Source organism: Styela clava, chromosome 1, assembly GCF_964204865.1.
Source record: "Styela clava chromosome 1, kaStyClav1.hap1.2, whole genome shotgun sequence".
In the NCBI taxonomy this organism is placed as follows: domain Eukaryota; kingdom Metazoa; phylum Chordata; class Ascidiacea; order Stolidobranchia; family Styelidae; genus Styela; species Styela clava.
Window position 1 is genome coordinate 5,240,184 of NC_135250.1, and position 20,056 is coordinate 5,260,239.

Here is a 20,056-nt window from a genome sequence, read left to right on the forward strand (position 1 = left end):
AGCCAAATATGCCGTCACAATCACTTTCCTCCCCGTCGGTCTGTTGTTTGGTGGCTGTCCAGGTACGGAGACCATGATTGGACTATTATGTCATCTAAACAGCGTGTTTAGCTTCTACTTTTTTCCTGATTTGTGAACGATGTATAGTTCGAGTTAGATCAGTCAGGCAGGTTATCTCATGTGTTGGTGGTCAGCAAAAAGAAATGAGAGTAAACCGAGTGCAAAGTCCATCTGCGAAAGGCGTTCATGCTCTTGTATTCAAATCTAAGCGAAGGTTCATAACTGTGTTTACAATTCACAGTAATAACCGATGATAAACACGCATTTAGAATGCGGCCTAAACTATAATAGTTGTAAGTGTTTTCCTTTCCGTAATTGTGTGTTTGTGCCAAAAGCTGGATTGGTCGCTGCGACACTATTATCTTCCCAAACACATCCGGCTAATATTGAAATGATAATGAGAAATATTAGCGAGCGGATACAGTAAGTGGGGATACCCTACCCCCTTCTTAATTATAATGTGGTTACCAGACTCATTTGACACCGTGGACATGCTTTTTAGCATACTTTCCATGGGGACCACTGCCCAACTTACAGGCTTATCTGCCGAACCGGTGACCCAGAAAACTGCGGGCTAGCGCTTTGGGTTTGGTGGGATTAAATGATGTTGTACTGATTTCTATCATATGAGTAGCAGGACAAGCACTCAACCCTAATATTAAGACAACACATTTACGTAAAACGGAATGAAATAAAATAGGAAAAGCTCCAGCTCATTTTCTGAATCAATAACCTTTTTTAGATAGAACAACATGTCAAACTCTGGTTACAAAACTTGGGCAACTTCTAGGACTCAGATTGAACGTACGATTGCTGAAAAATGTTTGATTGGCTACGAAGGAGATGTCGGAATAAAATCTGGTTTTCAGTTACGAAAGACAATTTCGCATTACCCCAGTCCGATATTTTCGTACTGTTATCATGACGACCCTGCAAACGGGAATGAGTATTACGTTATCAATTATATGTCGTCGGATGGCGGTGGAAGCGTTATCGTGGAATGGAGATATGATATTGCAACGCAATCTATATTTGTGCAAAGGAAATTCTCAATTCGTAATTGCTTGAAGCATTTAATTTGGATTGCAAATCAAAAAGCGTTCATTGGTGAGTCAATAGTTTATTGTTCAAAACTATAAACGAAACTACCTCGATGATAAATTTTGCCTTGTCTTATTCTGAGAGTCTGCCAGATAATGGACGAACTTCAATTTAATTGGTGATACTTGGGTCAGTATATTCCCCAGCTTTTGATTTTGTAGGGAAAGGGTTCAAATTTGGGGGATGGCAGATATTTTACCTCTCTCAGCATTTTGGGGTGACAGAGTTGCTATAACCTGTGTTGCAAATTTAAATAAATCATGTTGTATTTGTTTCATCTCAATGTGAATAGGGTTACATAAACAGGTTTAATGACAACAATTCTCTCTGATCTGAGGGGGGGGGGTATAAATATATATAATTGGGGAATATGAACAGCGTCGACCACAGTGGGACCGCGCTAATTTATAGGTCAACTTTTTTTTTCGTACACACAAGTCTCGTAAAGTAAAATTACTTTAATTTTGTACTTAGGCGAAAAGTAATAAAATGCTGAAACGAATTCTCATGATTTAATAACCAGTGTAAATGTAATCAACGGCTTGATATGACATACGTGTCGTAACGCTAAGCATGAGTTAGCCACAGACAAGAAAAAAAATTGTGCGTCTAACTCAGGGGTGAGCAAGTTATTTGGACCAGGGGCCAAAATTTTTTGCCCGCCTAGACTGCCGGGCCATGCAGGTGGTAAATAGTGGGGCATAAAAGATTAACTTTTATGAACAATATTCACAGCGTTACAAAAGCAAAAGTGGAAAACAATAATCCTCCAGTCAAAACTAAATTTAATCAAAATCTCAACCAATTCCTTGAGTTATTTTTTAGCTGAAACATCAAAATTTGGTTTTAGTTTGGTTGTGACAGAATCAGGCGGGTCAGATTGAATTATCTAACGTGCCGGATTTGGCCCGCGGGACGTAGTTTGCGCATGTCAGGACTAACTGCAAAGTTTCTATACAGGGTACTGTGATGATATGACGCTTCGCGGATATAGAGGTTCCAATATGGAAGAAAAAGTGAGAGTGTCTGTATCTAACACCGTATTATGTACGATATATCTGGATGATTATGACGAACTCATTACAGCGGGACAAGGCCATGTAATTTCCTGGCGTCTGCATCCTATTGAATTCGGACGACCTTTTGAGTGGAAAGATCCTCCATTTGATTGTGACGTGAATGGTAAATCGGCAGCATAAAACTTTCTCGTCCTATTCTTCTATTGGCCCTGCATATGTTCTACGATTGTTATATTACTATTACCATCTAACTTATTCTGTTCTTTATGGCCTTTCCAGTTTTTTTATCTACTCTTTTTCAGAGAGGGTCTGACCTTAGTGGTTGGCAAGAATACGGTAAATTTTATAAACTATGCCAAACTAAGAGGATCGTGATGTTTTTAATCATTGTTGTGGGTTATCGAGTCACTGACCCCGTCAGTGACAACCCGAGTTGTATAAATTGAATGACTCAGACGCGTACCTAACTAACCGTAGGTGAGAATTGACTCAGTTATTGATTCGATTCGAATGACCCATGACTCGACTTGACTTGCGACTCGGATTTAGAGATTTTCATCCAGCAATGCTGTTAAGTAAGAAAGTAGCTCCGTATATGTCAATAATGATTGTGCAGCCTCTCTTGAATAAAATATTAAATTTCTTTGGCAGAGAAATCTGATGTTTGGATAACACGATTATCTTATGCAAAACGCAACCGAGTTCTGATAGCTCTATCTGAGGAAGCGGTATATTTCATTGATATGAAAACCAGAAAACAGTTTGATATGGTTGAAAATTCACATGATGCTTCTCTAACCGGTTGTGCTTGGTATCCTCGTTTTTCATACGTCATCACAGCTGCCAGAAACGGATCCATTCACGTGCACCATACAGGTAACGTTGGATTTGTGAACGTTTAAAACGCTTTAGCTTATATGATGGATATAATTCACGTTTTTGCTAAGAATTTTCCAAAGTAGAGCAGAGAATTGAAAAAAAAAACATTCCGTTCAGACTACCGACTTCGTAATAAAAAAAAAATTCAATATTGAAATTGGTCTAGCGTCATTCTGTTTGATTAAAAGAATTCTATTTCGACTACCGACGTGAGAAAGTCTGGAATTTTGTCACACGAATCCGGGAAGTTCAAAATTAGGAACTCTGGAAAGCCGATAAGATGGCTCAATGGCATGACATACCGCGCCCTCTCGTCTGTCAATAACATTAACCTTTTGCACTAAGTACGCTCATAACCGGAGAAGAGTTGATATTATCATGATATTGTAAACACTCGTTGAATATAACTGTTCATTACATTTAACTTGAGGTTAAACTTTCAACGAATGTACTTTTTTGTATTAGGCTATACATAACCCTTGACGCATTGTAAAAAAAATTAATAAGACTCAAAGAACAAAAAAATACAAGGAAAGCTTCTTCCGACCCAACAATAATTATACGATAATTATTCATTACAATTCTTTTTTAGTTGCAAATGCCGTGATTCACAGATTTCCTGCTCACAGAGATGGCTTGACTGGAGTAGAATGCATGATGTCTCAACCTATTCTCATATCATGGTCATGTTTCAGTGGTTGTGTACGGTTATGGAGACTTGATACTCTCGAAATGATGGATGAAAGCACTTTGTCAGAAACCATCGGGAACTTAATTCTTGTCCGACCCGATCGATTGTTTTATTCCACAGAAAGCGAAATCCGTGTTTTTGAAATTAACATATTATTCACCATATTCGCAACGTTGTCTGCGCCAGCTCAAAATTTACGTCTCCGATGGATTGATAAAATGATAGAAAAGAAATCTTCTACTTTGCTAGACAAGTACAATGAAAATTCCAAGGAGCCTAGAAGTCGTTTAATTTGCATATTAGACGATGGAAGTATTATCACGGTGTCTCCGGTATCAGGTAACTGTGATGTGTAACTAACTGTTGCACGGGTTCAAATCCCACTCTCATCACATCGCCCAGGGTGTAATAAATTGAGGTGCTCCCGTTGTATGTGAACCAAGATGGCGGACACCGGAACGCAGTGTGTGGACCAGGTTAGGCTTATGCCATATTTTCAGGTACAAATACTACGAGAGTCGCTTGGGTAGTCCCCGAACTCGTAATCGAACTAGAATTGGAATAAAATTATGGCCCAACCTTAACTTGGTACACATACTACGTTCCGGTGTCCGCCATCTTGCTTCACATACTACGGGAGTACCTAAATTGGATAAGAAATAACGAACCAGAAAGATTCTGGATTTTCAAACTATAGTAGATTCTTACCAAGCAGTGATTTCTTGAGCAGTGTGAAAAGAATATGAGTAAACAAATTTACCAGACAAAAAAATATTTTGTATTTTTTTCTACGTCTTGCCTTTCTCTGGTGAACCGACGATTGCGTGTCGAAAAAGTTCACAATCGACTCCCGACTCCGGGTGGGAAATTTTTTTTTGACTTCGACTCCTAGTGATAAAAATTTCGATTTCAACTCCCCAAAAATCAAACTTTAATAGCAAAAACGTTATCGCGTACTCCATATTTGAATGACCTGTAAAGGAGGCTCAGTTTTTAGATTCTGTACAAATTTTGGTGCTCTTGCAGTATTCGTTCCAAAATGACGCACAACCTGAAGAATTGGCGCACAACCTGAACATAGTATATGTACCAGGTTAGATTTGTTCAGGTTGTGCGTCATCTTCGTACGAATACTCCGGAGCGCCTAAACTTTTGCTTCGATTTTCGGCATCAAAGTCTGAGATTCCGATCGCCACCTCCAGAGAATTTGGATATCGTATCCAACTCCGTTGAGGCTCAAATAACGACTTCGACTCACAGCAAGCCAAACTCCGACGCCATTTGCATATGGAGAACCAGCAAGATAAAACCCTTGTCAAGCTCAGCTTATGAATTTTTTTTGTTTCACACCAGGTTCAGTGATTCACATGATTTATCCGACAACAGAGCGAGGAACAGACAAGAGGCCGCTGGATGTCGCGATAAATGTCGACGGATCTAAAAGTTTCGTTCTTCCACAAAGCGGTGAAATTATGGAATATGATTGTCGCGTAAACCCAGGATGCAAAGATGAATCTCATAATTATACAGAAGTAAGTTAAACTGTTTCTTCTATGTTGGTGTCGCACGTTAGGTATGAACCCAGAAGACAGTGCGGTCCAGAGAAATTTACAATCAACTTCGACGTCGGTGAAACTAACCAACATATGCCGTCAAAATTAAGGGTTGCAAGTCATTGGCGGGCCGTACATATTTTTAGAAAGTTTAAAACCGAACGGATGATACTTTACATAAATTTATTTCTTCATTGCATTGCACCTCAAAAATTCCATTTGAATATTTTCGGTGCCGTTGAACCCTTTGCACTTAGCATCAACTTTTCTGCGTTTTGTTGCCATTTGTCTAATTATAATTAAATTATAGGCTCATTAAACGAGTAATTGTGAATTATATACTTGTTAGGTTCTAATATAATTTAGTCTACACGTGTCTCACCACAAATTCTGTTACGTAAATAATATAATCGTCAAAACAGCTGTTTTGTTACTATAATTCAGTGAAGCGTCGCGGGCCGGATTACATTACTCCGCGGGCCGTAGGTTGCCGACCCCTGCCGTATAGGAAAGATTCTACTGTTTTCCAAGTTCCCTGTCACGCGCAAAATTGTGAAATATTTTTTAAAAATACAATTTAGTCTCGTTTGGAAGAAAGTCTGCATTGACTGGCAATATCATAAAATTATAAATATCAACCATTTTCTTACGGAATGTTTATATATTCAGGTCACGAGCGTTGTAGTCATTGACACGAAATTTTCGAATGGGACCAAGTCGTCTTCAAATAGTAATTTACAAGGTAGTCGTTTTTTCGTCCTTTTTTTATATTGATTTGGTGCAAATTGACAAAATACGTGGGTAAGAATACGAATATGTATCGAAATTCCGTAAGGAATGAATTTGAATTATGGTTGTGTCTAATGTGTAGCCTACTTCACTAAAGACTATTATTACGGTACAAGGTTGGCACCGATACATAGTTTCGAATCTTTGACCTGACTGTTGGGGCGACTCCCCGTTATCGACTTTCACTTCGTTATGAATACCCTTGCCACCGCACCTCTGCTTACCCAATGTGGGTTCGCAGGTCGAATCCCGTAGGCCGTAGGAAATATTTATGTGCGAGATAATTGCTGGGTTCCTCGCCGCCGTAGTGTGGTTCACGTAATCGGTTACGGTTACCACATCCACTTTCATCCATTTCATGCATCTGACATAAATAAATGGATAACTGATCCCATACCCAAAATGAAATGGTAATCGGACAAAAATCCCCGCTGTATCATATGATTGAGTCGTCATATCGTCACGCTAATAACCGAATTGCGTAAGTCATTTTTGGCGATTTTTAGTTTTTTATAAAATAGGTATCTATGTAATGCTGCGCACCTGTCTGTTAACTCAGATTTTATTTTAAGAATTCCGAAACCCATAAAAATGAAGATTTAGTATGACATGCACATTTGTGCAATTGTTTCGTCATAATGAATTATCATTGTCACAACAGGACTATTGTGACGTCACAAAAGCAAAATAGCCTCGGCGAAGTATTTTCGAGTTTTTGCATCTCGGATTCTAGCTTAGCGCGTATTAATTTGAATTTTTACTACACTATAGAAAGACCTACACTTGCGATATTCACCATCCGAGTCAAATTCACCTTGGTTGGTTTTTATATTGGGTGCATTGCTGTTTTATTCTTCATATTTAATCTTAGTCTTATTTCGGTGGGTGTGCAGAACGTGTTACACTGATGAAATATATATTTTTGAACATAAAAAATAATGTAATTGAAACTGATTAGCTATTTTGGGGATTAGACATTGTAGATACTGAGAATTACATTCGGTTTTGGAATGTTAAATTTCAGGACTGGTGCATATAGTAAAGTTGCAAAATTGCGTATGTCCCCAAGTCATAGACACATTTCTGCCTAAGTCACAGTGCGCCATTATGACGTTACTTAAATGCGTCATACAAATTAACTCAAATCCGGCTACGATCAAAAAATTGAACCATGGCAAATTATTGACTCTCAATGGCATAACAATATCATTAGGAAGTTTTTTACGTTTTTCTCAAAACTGCTAAAATGACTTACGCAATTCGGTTATTAGCGTGACGATATGGACTTCCCTCTCCCCCGGGATAAATATGTAAATCCTATCCTACATTTAGTTTAACCCATATCATAGCAGCGCTTAGGCTCCTGATTCAGTATTTCCAGCGAATAGGTTCCAATGAGCGAGTCTAGTAATGTGATTTGGATCAATCTGATTTTTATTATGATTTTATTTTATTGCATTTTCATTTGTCAGCATGTGCTATTTTGTTTGGCTGCAATACTGGATACGTAAAATTGCATCAGGATGCGTCGTATGTCATTCATCCAAATGCTTCTGAAAAAGTATCTCTGAACATGGAGCCACAGAAGGTTTTGTTTGATTTTATACAATTATGTTTTGTTCGTTTTTTTCTCTTTTTGTGCATTTTCGTCCCGTTCCCGTGAGGTACACCGTGATCTATATAGACAAAATTGAGGGCGCCCCGGAAGTATTCGTACCAAGATGACGCACAATCTGAACAACCCTAACCTGGTACACATACTATGTTCAGGTTGTGCGCCATCTTGGTACGAATACTTCGGCAGCACCAAAATGAGCTTCTGTACGATCATCCACCAATACATATAAATCTATACAAGTATAAAAAAAATCTTCATAGTTCGTCTCAAAGTTCTGGATTTCTCAATATCTGAGTCATACGATAGTATTGGACTATTTTTTGGGCCCATGTTTCCGCCCCCTATTTTTCGCAGTATGACGTAATTTGGTATGTATTGTTGCGTCACATTTTTATTGTTACATTTTTTATGGATACGAAGTGTGCATATGTGCATTTTTATAATTCTAATTTACGGTCACCCCTCACTGAGATAATAAATTCCCTGATTTCCAGATCCACGCAGGTGGGGTATCCAATCTTTTCGCATCGCACGAGGAAAAGTCCATATCAGCTTACACAGGAAATTCTGATACTGTCTCTAATTTATTTCTTCGGGATGATATTTTATTAAGTACTGGAACTGATAGAATGTTGATGTTATGGAAAATTGTATTCACGAAAGAAGGAATCTCCGATTGTTACGCGGTAAGATGTAGGCACTGAATAATGCGATACTAAACTACGTTGAATACATTTTTTTCTGCGATGAATTCATACGCTTATCGCTCCATCAATATGCTTCTAATTTTTTCTAGCTCACTCTCCAGAAACTATTCCAACTACAATTAGATTATCAACCTAAACTTATAACTGGATCATCACATGTAGTCATGCTGGCATATGACGAAATTTACATCAAAATGTACAGAATAAATTATGTATCTGAAACAATTGAAAGTAAGTGTAAATGTTCAAACCTGCGGTTAAATATGGCAAAACAATATTCCCTCCACGAATTAAATGGTGATATGTATATATACCAGCTAATTGGGTGTTTCCTCAACCCTTGACTCGCAGAAATTCTTCTATACTTTACCATTGTATAATATTCATGTTGTTTGAAAGAGCGTTAACGCAAGTTGGCTCTTACAAACTGGTTCAGATGTTCGTCACCATCATTATGATTCAAAATATTTGATCACCTACAGATCAAAAGTAATGATAACGTTAGCTTATTTAAGGCTGGTCTGTCACAATTTTTCTTAACTAATTTTTGATTACTGCAATTAAACGAAAATTTCTCGGAAAATAAAATGAAGATGTTATTTATTATATTATTTAAAATTCAATTTGAATATATTCACAAAATATAAAATATGGAACTACAACTAAAAAACGCGAGCCAATTTTACAAACTTTTCAACTTCAGTCAAAACTAAGCCATTCTGGCCGTCGTCCTCTACCTACTCTATACATTGCCTCCTTGTATCATAAATAACTTAGGTGACAGCGATATTACATCCGTTGAGAGAGTTCCCATTGATCAAGAAATTCGACACCGTGCACGAATAACCAATGTTGCACATTCGGATATATTAAATCTATTCTTAACTTGCGGGATGTTCGAGCTGATCAAAATATGGGACGAGGACGGACAACTGGTTCGTGAACTAGATTTGGGAGATACTTGGTCCGCTTGCTTCTCGAATGGCCGTGATATATTGGCATCCTATCGGAACCATATTGTGTTGATCGAAGCTCATGACTACTTACCGTTAGAATTATTAGACGAACTGCTGGATTTTGACGACACATTTACAATACAGGTAGATATGTTTTTCGTTTAATCAAAATTTTCCACAAAAACAAACACGCTCACAACTGCAAAATGATAGTATTTTATTGCATCATAAATATCATTTTACTCTGTTACCGAAATACATTAAGGACCCACAGCGATAAGACGGTAAGACATTTAGTGTATATGAGTATGCCAAATAAAGTACAAGAGAGCGATGCCCAAATATATGTGGTAACAACAAGAAAAAAATACCAACAAGAACAAAATCATTGTAACAAAACGATCCATAGGTTCACTTCGTGTCCAATAATAGATTAGTGCTCAGATATTTGGACACGAAGTTAGCGTGTCGATACCGGTACCATGAGACCTTAATTAGGTTTGAAATTTGATTTGAATTGAAAATTGATATCGATTGACTTCTCAGTAGAGTAGTAGCAGTAGAGCAGAAAAGTCGATTTGTGTCGACAACAACAAACTAGATCACTCATAATATACGAACCCTATTTCAGAACGTGCCACCTGAATCACCGATACCTATGAAGGGCGGGACTGACATTGGCGCATTTGCTATGAAACCAGGACATAGTCCTTTTGGTAAATATTATTTATTATTTTGTAAACTATTCCGTACTTATAAAATTGTAGCATATATGCACAAATTGTACCACACTTGTCCGACTTGTACCGCAATTGTCCCACTTGCACCTCACTTGTCCTATTTGCACCACACTTTTCCCACTTGCACCAAATTAGTCGCCATTCACTCCATTTAACCGGCTCATACAACCCTTGTCGCTCTTAATTCACGTGAACCACATTCTTGTTCACACTTGTACTTCACTTATATGGCATATCCCTCTTGTCCCAGTTGCACCACTGGTGTTGTATTTGTTATCCCATGTGTTAAGTTGTATTAAAAAATTCCAATACAATTTCAATTCATTTCATTAGAATTCAGAGTTTGAACCTCCAGATAACTGGATGAACTATGCATTTCAATATTACTGCATAAATATATACTGAAATACAGGATGCTTATGAAGTCATGTACAATTTCAAAATTTTGATATCAAAATAACAGAACTTTGTTAACACTCTTTGTATGGAACGTTTTCTCAACTTTTTCTACAGACGAGAATAAATTCGACAGCCCGAACAACTTGACTCTGGCGCAAAAGCAAAAACTAACGAAGCGACGCCGGACGCGATTACTTCGAAAAGTTTTACTCAGACGAAAAACAGGAGCTTCTGCTTCTACCCTCGCTCTGGCCGATGACTCTGACATGGTATGAAGTATGTTACATAGTACTGGTGAAAAGAATTTATTTAAGTGATATTATTCCAAATTGTACCCGAATTACTCTCAAAATAAACATTCATAATCTACCAATGGCGAAGTATAGGAACTAGGCGTTTTACGCGCAGCTATTTCAACTTAGCTCTATTAGAAACGAGAAATAATCGGAATCTATCTGGTTTGGTGTATACAACCGGCCCACATTGTGACATTCTGATTGTGGTGGCGCTGAGCTTATCATAACTTGAACATTAGATCTTTAATCTTGCAATGCCAATATGGTAAGCCCAATGCGTTTGCAACCAACTCTCAAAATCCCTTGTTCATGGGTTATTCTTAATGCAAATAACAATAACAACCAAGAAAAATGACTAAATGTAAATTATAGTGTTGGGTAGAGAAGTCCTTAAAAACAAGTCAAATTGAGTGATGGGCCATTCAAATCTTGAGTCGGATTTGAGTCAATCACTGAGTTAGGTCACACAACATCGCGGCTAGGTGATGACGAGTCCTAGTCGTCAATTCGAGTATGTGATAAATAGTCACTCGGGACCAAATAGAGTCGAGTCAATGATTCGAGCGCTTCAAGACTGGCAAATTATAGTCAACGCTACGTTGTGGAAATTGAGTTTTCTCTTGATATATTTCAATGCATATTTATTTTTTAGGACGAACAAGACATGGATATTGACAATGAAAGAATGAAACTGTTACTGGAAATTCCTGACCGTACTCTGGATCCTGCTGTGATTACAGGTTTATATTGTTGTCACTTATTTGGAAAATATAATATTTTTTTCCTTGTGCGTAATAATTGATTACAGTGAAATCACAGTTGAGGAAGTGCCAGTTTTTAACAGTACAGACCGTATCACTCTGGTAGAATTCTACATCTCATTTTTATCGTGCAATATAAGAATTAATTTACTTCGCTATACACAAGACTCCATGCAAGCAGACACTGCCTTTAAATAACTGCTTATTTTGAGAAGAATAATGTATACTAACAACAAAAAATCGCAAATTTTCTTTGTTTAGATTTGAGTGATTTTATCAGTTTAATAAAAATTATTGAAAAACCGTAAATTGTCACAAATTTGACATTTTTCATTTCATTCAAAATACAATTTTTCAAGATTCCATGGTAGAAAGAATCAAGCTTTGTCCTGTTGCTCCGGACGGATATATTCCGAACTCTGTTATTCGGAAGAGAGTTGACTCCATATATACCGGATATGTGGACGATCTTTGGGCCAGACCAGATTTTATGCTCACCGACAAGGAAGTTTTAGAAGACGAGGGTGAAAACTCTGAATGCGGTACTATTGTTTTTTTAGCGTATTTTTCGTTATTTCCTCAATTTTTGAATCGAGTGCGAATGTGCATTGTATAAGCAAAAGTATTGAATTGCGAGTGATTATATATTTCTAATTATTTCATGTTTCTTTCCTACATTCCACTCTGAGCAGGACTCCAGGCACGTGTCCTCATTGCACTATTCAAAAATACCGGATTCGGACAGCCAGTTAAGTTCACTGTACGCAAAAAAAAAACTAATATTTTATTAAATTTCTGTTAGACCGTTCTTTTAATATATGTCTGGTTCGTTTCTTTGACACTCGACATAAAATGATTTAAATATTTTTTGATTTGATAACATCTTCGAATATAATCAAATTAGACTCGCCATGGTTATTAGGCAGCTACATTGATCACGTGAATTCAGCAGATTTTGGACTTGTATTCAGTTCAGACAATTTTTTGTTTTTGTGCCTGCTCCTTTGCTTTGAAACCCGCGCAGTAAAATTTATGATATAATATTTTCATAAAAATCGACACTACTCCCATATATTTAGCATGTTTCGAAATTGTAAACGCCGGTTCGGTGGACCAGCGCTCGCAGCTTCTTTTCAGTTCAGTTAGAAGGAAACTCGTAAGTTTCATATCGTATCAATCTGAAACAATTAGCTACAAATAACACATAGTAAGGCGAAAGTATGTTTTATTCAAAAAGCACGTTGAAAATATGTGGATGGAATCGCAATTTTTAAACAATAAAGAAAGTAAATATTGAAAATAAGGCGGACAAGATCAATTCCAACAAATATTTTTATTTTTAATAAGCTTCACGCCCCTCAAGAAAATTGTCTACGACCCCTCTTGTGGGGAGCTCCCCACCGTTTGAAAACCACTGATTTAAATAAATATCACTCCCTATCGTGTTTTGCAGCTTCAGATGAACCGTTGGTTTTGTCTTTCAATCCGTCGACAGAAAGTAGTAAAGAATTCCAGAATATAATTCCTCAGGTAACTAGATTATGTTTTGAGCTGGGTTTTTTTTTCCATGATTATGCAGTTCACTCCGATCAATAGTTTTTGTATATCAACCTTTTTAGCATTAAAAGAGCCATTTGGTGTCAGTGACTATTAAAACTCTTGGAAAACCATAAGTGCACTTATGAAGCGATATTTTAGTTCTTACTAAGAGGAAGCCAAATAAATTACGAATAATGCAATAATTCAGTTTATGACAAAATGAAAAGAAAAATCCAGTTTTGACAAATTTAAATCACCGTAATGCAACCTATTTTACCGCTCTCGACCTATACCTGCTGTGACGTGTAATTAGTGCGGAAGGTTATCAAGCATGGTCCCAGCGCTGCGGGTAAATTTGCGAGCCCATAGATAAAGCTTCCTTCTTGATTTACGTCCATCGTTGTGGTCGGATGTTTTGCTGGCCGTTTTCCGTCGCACATCCCGGTCCGTTGTGGTCGGTGGCATTTACTGACCGTTTTCCGTCGCGCATCCCGCTCCGTTGTGGCCCGTGGTTTTTGCTGACCGTTTTCCGTCGCACATCCCGGCCCGTTCGCTAGATTGTAACAATCTCAATCTACTTACAATATAATTAGCAAGTGTATAATTTGTTTCTACAGCAGGAAGAGGACGATGGTAATTTGGTAATAGTAAAATCAACCGTCACAGAAAAGCCAAAGAACATAGCAAAATTCCAAAGAACACGACGATTGGAAGATGTTGTGAACAGCGTGAACAAAGAAAAATGGTGTCCTATTGAACTCCATGCTTCAAACATTGAAGATAGCCTAGTAGATCTTTCGAATCTTTTGGAATCAGTCACAGACCAAGTCGTTGTCATTAAAATTCTGGCATCTTTGCTAAAAATTTTAGAAGAGCATAAAAATCTGGCTGCTGGGACTGGAAAAGGGTTGGTAATCGTTTTTTTTTTGTTTTTACTTGAAATATATCAATATTAGATTATTAAAAACGGAAATTTTTAATAATTTTTTATTGTATTGAAATGGTGATTCTTTCAATTGAAGATTTGCGACTTGTAATAATGCTGGTTGGTTGATTCGTCAGAACCGTATTTACCGACAATAACAGTAGATCGACTAATATCACTAATATTTTTAATTAGACATCAACCCTGGTTGTCGCTGGTCGGTAACCATCTGGATTCTCCGCGCTTCTCCCAATATATGTAGGGCCAGTATGTTTCCAAGCGTTTTATTTTAGGGGGATTGTCTCCAAATTCAGGGGTGGTAGATATAAGAGCGCCAGTTCATTTATTAAATTATTATTTATTTGCTGCTCCCGAAGTACTCGTACCAAGATAGCGCACAACCTGAACATAGTATACCAGGTTATGGTTGTTCAGGTTGTGCGTCATCTTGGTACGAATACCTCCGGAGCGCCATTTATTTTATATTCTAGTGGAATTTCGATGCAATGTCAGCGAGCAATATCCGAGAACTTACATGATTTGCTGAACCATGATTGTCAAGAAATTCGACGAATGACAACTTGTCTGATTTCAAAATTCGATGATTCAATTCTTGAGGTGAAGAGATATTTTTTGATTTGCCGAAAAACTGAAATGATTGTTTGACGATTCTTGGACGTTTTTAAGATATACTTACATATTTATAATAAAATTTCGATCGCAGAAATTACATTAGAGGTTTGCCAGCCTTTTTCAAATAACAATTTGAACCTCTGCATTCAACTCCTGAAAGGTTGTAATTGCCTCTCCAACTCCGTAGACTTCAAAATCAAATATTTTGACTTCTTGGAAGTACGACTCCAACTTTAAGTTCATGGCTCGAGATCCTGTTTTTGAAAAAAATAAAATAAAAATACAAGAGATCAATTCTAAAATATATGGACACGTAGGTCGTCCATAGATCCCCTTGAAAAATAAAACAGAAAAATTTCGGGTAGATAACGTGTTATACAGAAAGAATAATAGCCTTGAAGCCGTGTACTAAAATTTTAAAGTTATCGGTTTCTTTTTTCACAACAATTTAACACAACGATCCATGGGTCCCTTTCGTATTCAATAGCATACATCCCTATAATACTATCTGCATAAACGTACGATACTATGATACCTGTATTAGCATCGTCACTCGTTAGAATTTTCATTAATTATTTTGTATTAAGGGAATAATAAGACGCTTAGAACGGAAGCTGAGATACATTTTCAAAGCAAATTCATCTGCTGAAAAAAATCTATCGGAAAACAATGAATATACGGCATGTATGACGTCGCTAGCAACAATATCAAAGTTTTCTGATTCTCGTTCATTGAGAAAAGCTTTTGAAAAAACAAATGATAATTCAATAAATGAAAGTGTTTTGAATAAAATACAAAAGTTTGACAAATTATTTTTGGATTCGATGATGAGTGACGGCGTTCAAAAGAAGGACGCTGAGGTAAGTTTATATTTTAACTTTGGTGGTTTGGCCATACCAATCGGGAATAATAGTGTGTTATCAAAATTAATTTACAAATGATTGGCACCGTTTGATACATCAAATCAAAATGCTTGTACGACAGAATTACGGGGTAAGCCAAAGTTTCTAGTTCTTTCAGAATCTTTGGATACGTGTAAAGAGACTATTTGGAGTGATACGTTTATGCAATGCAGCCCAAAAACTTGAAAAGAAATAATTATTCCCACTGTTGAATACGAGTTTCTAAGTCTCAAGTCACGAAGAACCGAATAAAAACTAACAATAGACAAACAGCACGCAAAACCTCAATGCAACGCAATGTTTACAATTATATTTAAAAAAAGCAACTGCGTGAAAAAAAGTGTCCGGGCGGCTACACAGATTCCAATTGTTACATCACCATCAACTTAATCCTAATTAGTCATTTTTACGGAAATAAACGAGAAAAGTTGATAGAACATTATTTATTGATACCTTGTATATCTTTAATATTCGTCTTTTTTATTTTGTACTATACCTTACATTTATCATTTCAGACGTGGGCCGCTCATGTCTTTCAAAAACCAATTGATTATGACAAGATTAAGCTTGAGGAACATAAGATCAAATCCAAGTCGTTCAAGTATATTTTTGGGAAAATATTTATTTTACCATTCTTTTCAATTTTTTTTCTTCTCATTTTTATAGTGTTTTTGATGTGCAATATGTCAAATATCGATTTTAAAAGGGTAAAAAATTTTAGAACTCAACTGGAAGCAAAAGAAGACGAAGATAACCTATTGCCTTCTGCTAAACCAAAGAGTTTCAGCAGTCTAGAAAAATCATCTCAAAACCAAAGTATGTATACGGATTCCGTGAGATAGAATTATATTTACATTTTCTACCTTATGACTAATTGCATAAACCTCGACCCGCGAGTCAATACGAGTCACAGGCTATCCTGGTCTCGAGTTGAGTCAATCTATGAGTTAAATTTGTTTGACTGTTAGTTGATGGCATTCCATTTAAATGATTTAAGTAAGTAACTTTGAGTTATTGATAAAAGTGACACGAGTGAAGTTAACGGCTCGAGTATTTCCGAATCTGGTGCATAGTATTTCGGTCTGTGCGACACTGGGATCGGATTGACCTTTTCCCGTTAATTGAACATAATTAATCCAGGCAAATTGAAACGAATTTCATTCCCAACAAAATTCCGATTTTCTCTGTAACTCACAAATTTCAGAAGTTTAGGCATCATACTACAGTTCATCGTATTTACCGTACCGTTGTAATACTGACGTCCATCACACGAAAATCGTTTAACGTTTGAACATTTCTGGTTCCTACCGTAAGACTGTTGTAGCCGATACCCACAAAAATAGTTCTTTATTGTAAGAATGTTAGTTCGTCATTGTGACATCATTTAATTACGTCATAAAGTTATTTAATAGATTACTCAGTGGTCATTCTGATAATAGCATGCCCCTGCTTATAGGCATCTATCGGCCGGGAAGTTATGGGACACTTCGGAAAATAATCAAAAAATCATATTGCATCGTCCTCTTTTATGATGTCTATTTTTATTATTACCAATATTTTCATTCAAACGAAACTTATACTTTTTCTTCAATAGCACAGTTAAAAGAAAACGTCAAGTCTTCCACTGGGTTATCGACTCTTGAACTGACAACCGCTTTCAATTCAACTGAAGATGACATCACGGGCGCTACTGATTTTACAAGCAGAGGAAAGTCTTCACTGACAACAGCGACCAGAATGACTTTAGATATAAGGTACAATTAGAATACAGAAAATACGTACTCCCGTAGTGCGTGTACCAGGTTAGAGTTAGGGCATGATTTTATACCCGATTTTCGTTCTGTTACGAGTTTAGGGAGTGTCTGTGTTAGCCAAGTGAATATACCCCCTGTCCATAGGCTTCCGTCCTTTTACACAACTTGATGTAAAGTAGGCGTTCAAAATTAGTTACCTCCATATTGGTACACACGATTCTGGAGCTCCCCTTTAAAAGCTGGGATAAACACTTCGTTATCAAAAACTACAGTTAATTGTCCATATGGTTAGGCCAATACAAGAAGGTCCACACAAAGTTAATCGCCTGTGGGTTGTTGAGTTGGACAAATTCACAATCAACTCTAAATTGCAAACTGAAATTTTTTTTGTCTCCGACTTCGAATTGAGAAAGTCTTGACTTCAACTCCCGACTCTGAGATGTAAAAATTTGAACTCCGAATTCAACTTCAAACTACGGGTTAATCAAATACTGATAACGAAAAGTTTGACGCATGCGTACTCTTATTGGTTTCTGACTTTTCATGAGAAATTTGGACCCATTTTAATCACCATTTTCCCTCCAAGTAATTTCGAATTTTGACTCCGATGATTTTGAAAATACTCCCGCTAATAGCCCAAACTTCGATTCGATCGCCCTGAGCTTAACCCTGCTGCTCAATATGCTTGATTGCGCGTACCGCTGGTCAGAACATAAGTGAAATACTCTTTAATAAAAGGGATATTAAAATTTCTGACCGTTGACTGCCAATTTTGAGTCCAAAGTGGAATAGGATCCCTTTACAAATTTTAATTTTTTTCTCACAGATCGTCTGAAGATATTTTTCGCAAAGAATCAAGCTGTGATCGAGGTAATATAACTTATAGAAAGCGTACGAAATCGAAACGATTTCTCTGTATAATAAAAAAAACTCTTTGTTTTGCGCAGTGACATTCTGGGAAAATACGATGGAAAATGAGAAAGGAGAGTTGGGAGCCATGCAATCTGTTAATAAAAAGTATTCGTCTACAACGGAAAGTCTAAGATGGGCAACGAAGAGGTATCAACTGATTTTTCATGTATGCTTTGTCACGACATAAAGAAATAGCTGGGATTTCGGAAAGGGTTGCTTGAAAATTGTTTCATCAGCTAGGCATAACCATGTTCTGTTTTTTCATTAGACAAGATTTCGGGATTGACTAAAATACGTTTAGACAATAATCCTTATTTTTAATAATTCTCTGACGCCGTCGTAGTCATTCCAAACTCTCAGGAATCGGCGCCGGAACCTCATTTCGAAATTGGAGTTTCAGAATTTAAATTTGCCCTATATTTCTTTTTAAGTATAGTGCTTGCACAACATATACATATCACTCTATATAGAAAAAATTAAAGTAACAACAGCCTTCTAGCGACTTCTTCCATTTCCAAGTACCGAAAATTTGAAATCGAATGAGCTATCAGTTGAAGAAAGCAGAATATTATAGCCCGCTAGTGTCGTAATTATATACGCAAATTTCAGACCTTTGCAATATAGAGACGAGTCATTGTGTGTCTTGAGGTGTTCACATAGAAGACATAAGAAGGATAGACACAGTGCAAGTGCGAGAGGAGGTCGAGGTTAGCATTGAGACAGATTTCACAATAATATCAAGTTAACAAAGTCGAAGAGGACGTTAATTTTTCAGATAATCCAGCACCGATTTTTTGTTTGCTATACCTGCGGTCGATGCAAAATTGTTTTTTTATCAATTGTACGGTTCAGAGATTTTGTGTTTTTATTTGTATAATTCGAGTTACTGGCCTTGTAAACTACATATAGTAGAACAGATAAGAGATTGATGCATATTTAGTCGATAAAGATAACAAGGTTAGTCATGATTATCTAAATCCGTCGAAAGTAACACTTCTTGGCCATTTTCCCCCTAATATGACCATTGTTCAGATATATAGAATGCCAGATTTCTTTTTATTAACCGCTCTTATTTACAGAATCTGCACCTCTGTCGTCATTTGAGCACACTGAAAGTAATATGCCAAGGACAGAAAGCTATTTTAAGCTTGATGAAAGGAACAAGGTTTATTAACTTTGCGAATTCCATGTTGCGTTTTTATTCGAGGTTTTCACAAGTCTTAAACCAGTACTCAATCCGGTCGTCTATTAGTCATCGTTGTGAAGTCGGAGAAAATTTAAGATAAAGTCCTGACTCCGGCTTGAACAAAATAACTACGGGTTGAGAAATTCTGATTTCGACTCTGGACTGACTGAGATTTAAGACTCCAGTGATTGCATGCACAACTCCGACTCCACAACCCTGCTTGCTACTTTGACAAAGCTTCCTATTACTGTGGCGCAGTTCTAACAACATAACTTAATGTGAATACTATTGTCTAGCTATTATTAACTATTTTACAGAATACACGGGAAATTCCGCTTGATGCAAAAAATTGGAGAGACATATTACGTGGACTTCGAAGATTCCGACTCACAACACAACCCAGAGCAAAAGAAAATGCGATGTAGATTGATCTCCTTTACAATTTTTGAAAACCGGGATTGATATATAGCAGACCAGTAACATTCATGTAGCTGAAAAAAACTTATTCATGAAATATATATATATATATGAAATAAATACTATTTAAAAAATCTGTGAATTGTTTATTGTCAGAACGACGAAATGAAATGGATGAGCATGAAAATACTATCCTAAAATCGCTCTCCACGACATCGG

General features: G+C 36.9%; 1 protein-coding gene across 3 annotated transcripts; it reads left to right on the plus strand.

Annotated features, from left to right (window-relative positions):
* The first annotated feature begins 47 nt into the window (after positions 1–47).
* On the plus strand, positions 48–19,930 carry LOC120343431 (uncharacterized). 3 transcript variants are annotated; one of them, XM_039412604.2, is made up of 27 exons: positions 48–62; positions 803–1,167; positions 2,122–2,343; positions 2,832–3,056; positions 3,652–4,089; positions 5,104–5,282; positions 5,973–6,045; positions 7,565–7,680; positions 8,205–8,396; positions 8,507–8,648; positions 9,195–9,517; positions 10,005–10,089; positions 10,627–10,781; positions 11,461–11,548; positions 11,929–12,111; positions 13,023–13,099; positions 13,726–14,015; positions 14,525–14,651; positions 15,254–15,526; positions 16,084–16,169; positions 16,290–16,384; positions 17,163–17,322; positions 18,149–18,192; positions 18,270–18,381; positions 18,844–18,941; positions 19,314–19,399; positions 19,738–19,930. In XM_039412604.2, the coding sequence occupies exons 2-27, from the start codon at positions 813–815 to the stop codon at positions 19,843–19,845; spliced, it is 4,332 nt and encodes a 1,443-aa protein (XP_039268538.2). In that variant the 5' UTR covers positions 48–62; positions 803–812; the 3' UTR covers positions 19,846–19,930. The 3 variants fall into 3 exon arrangements, 2 of the variants coding, with proteins under 2 accessions (XP_039268538.2, XP_077973150.1); XM_078117024.1 differs by lacking the exon at positions 48–62 and adding an exon at positions 261–651; XR_013478167.1 differs by lacking the exons at positions 48–62; positions 18,844–18,941 and adding an exon at positions 261–651 and having other exon boundaries at positions 19,738–19,876.
* The last annotated feature ends 126 nt before the right edge of the window (positions 19,931–20,056 follow it).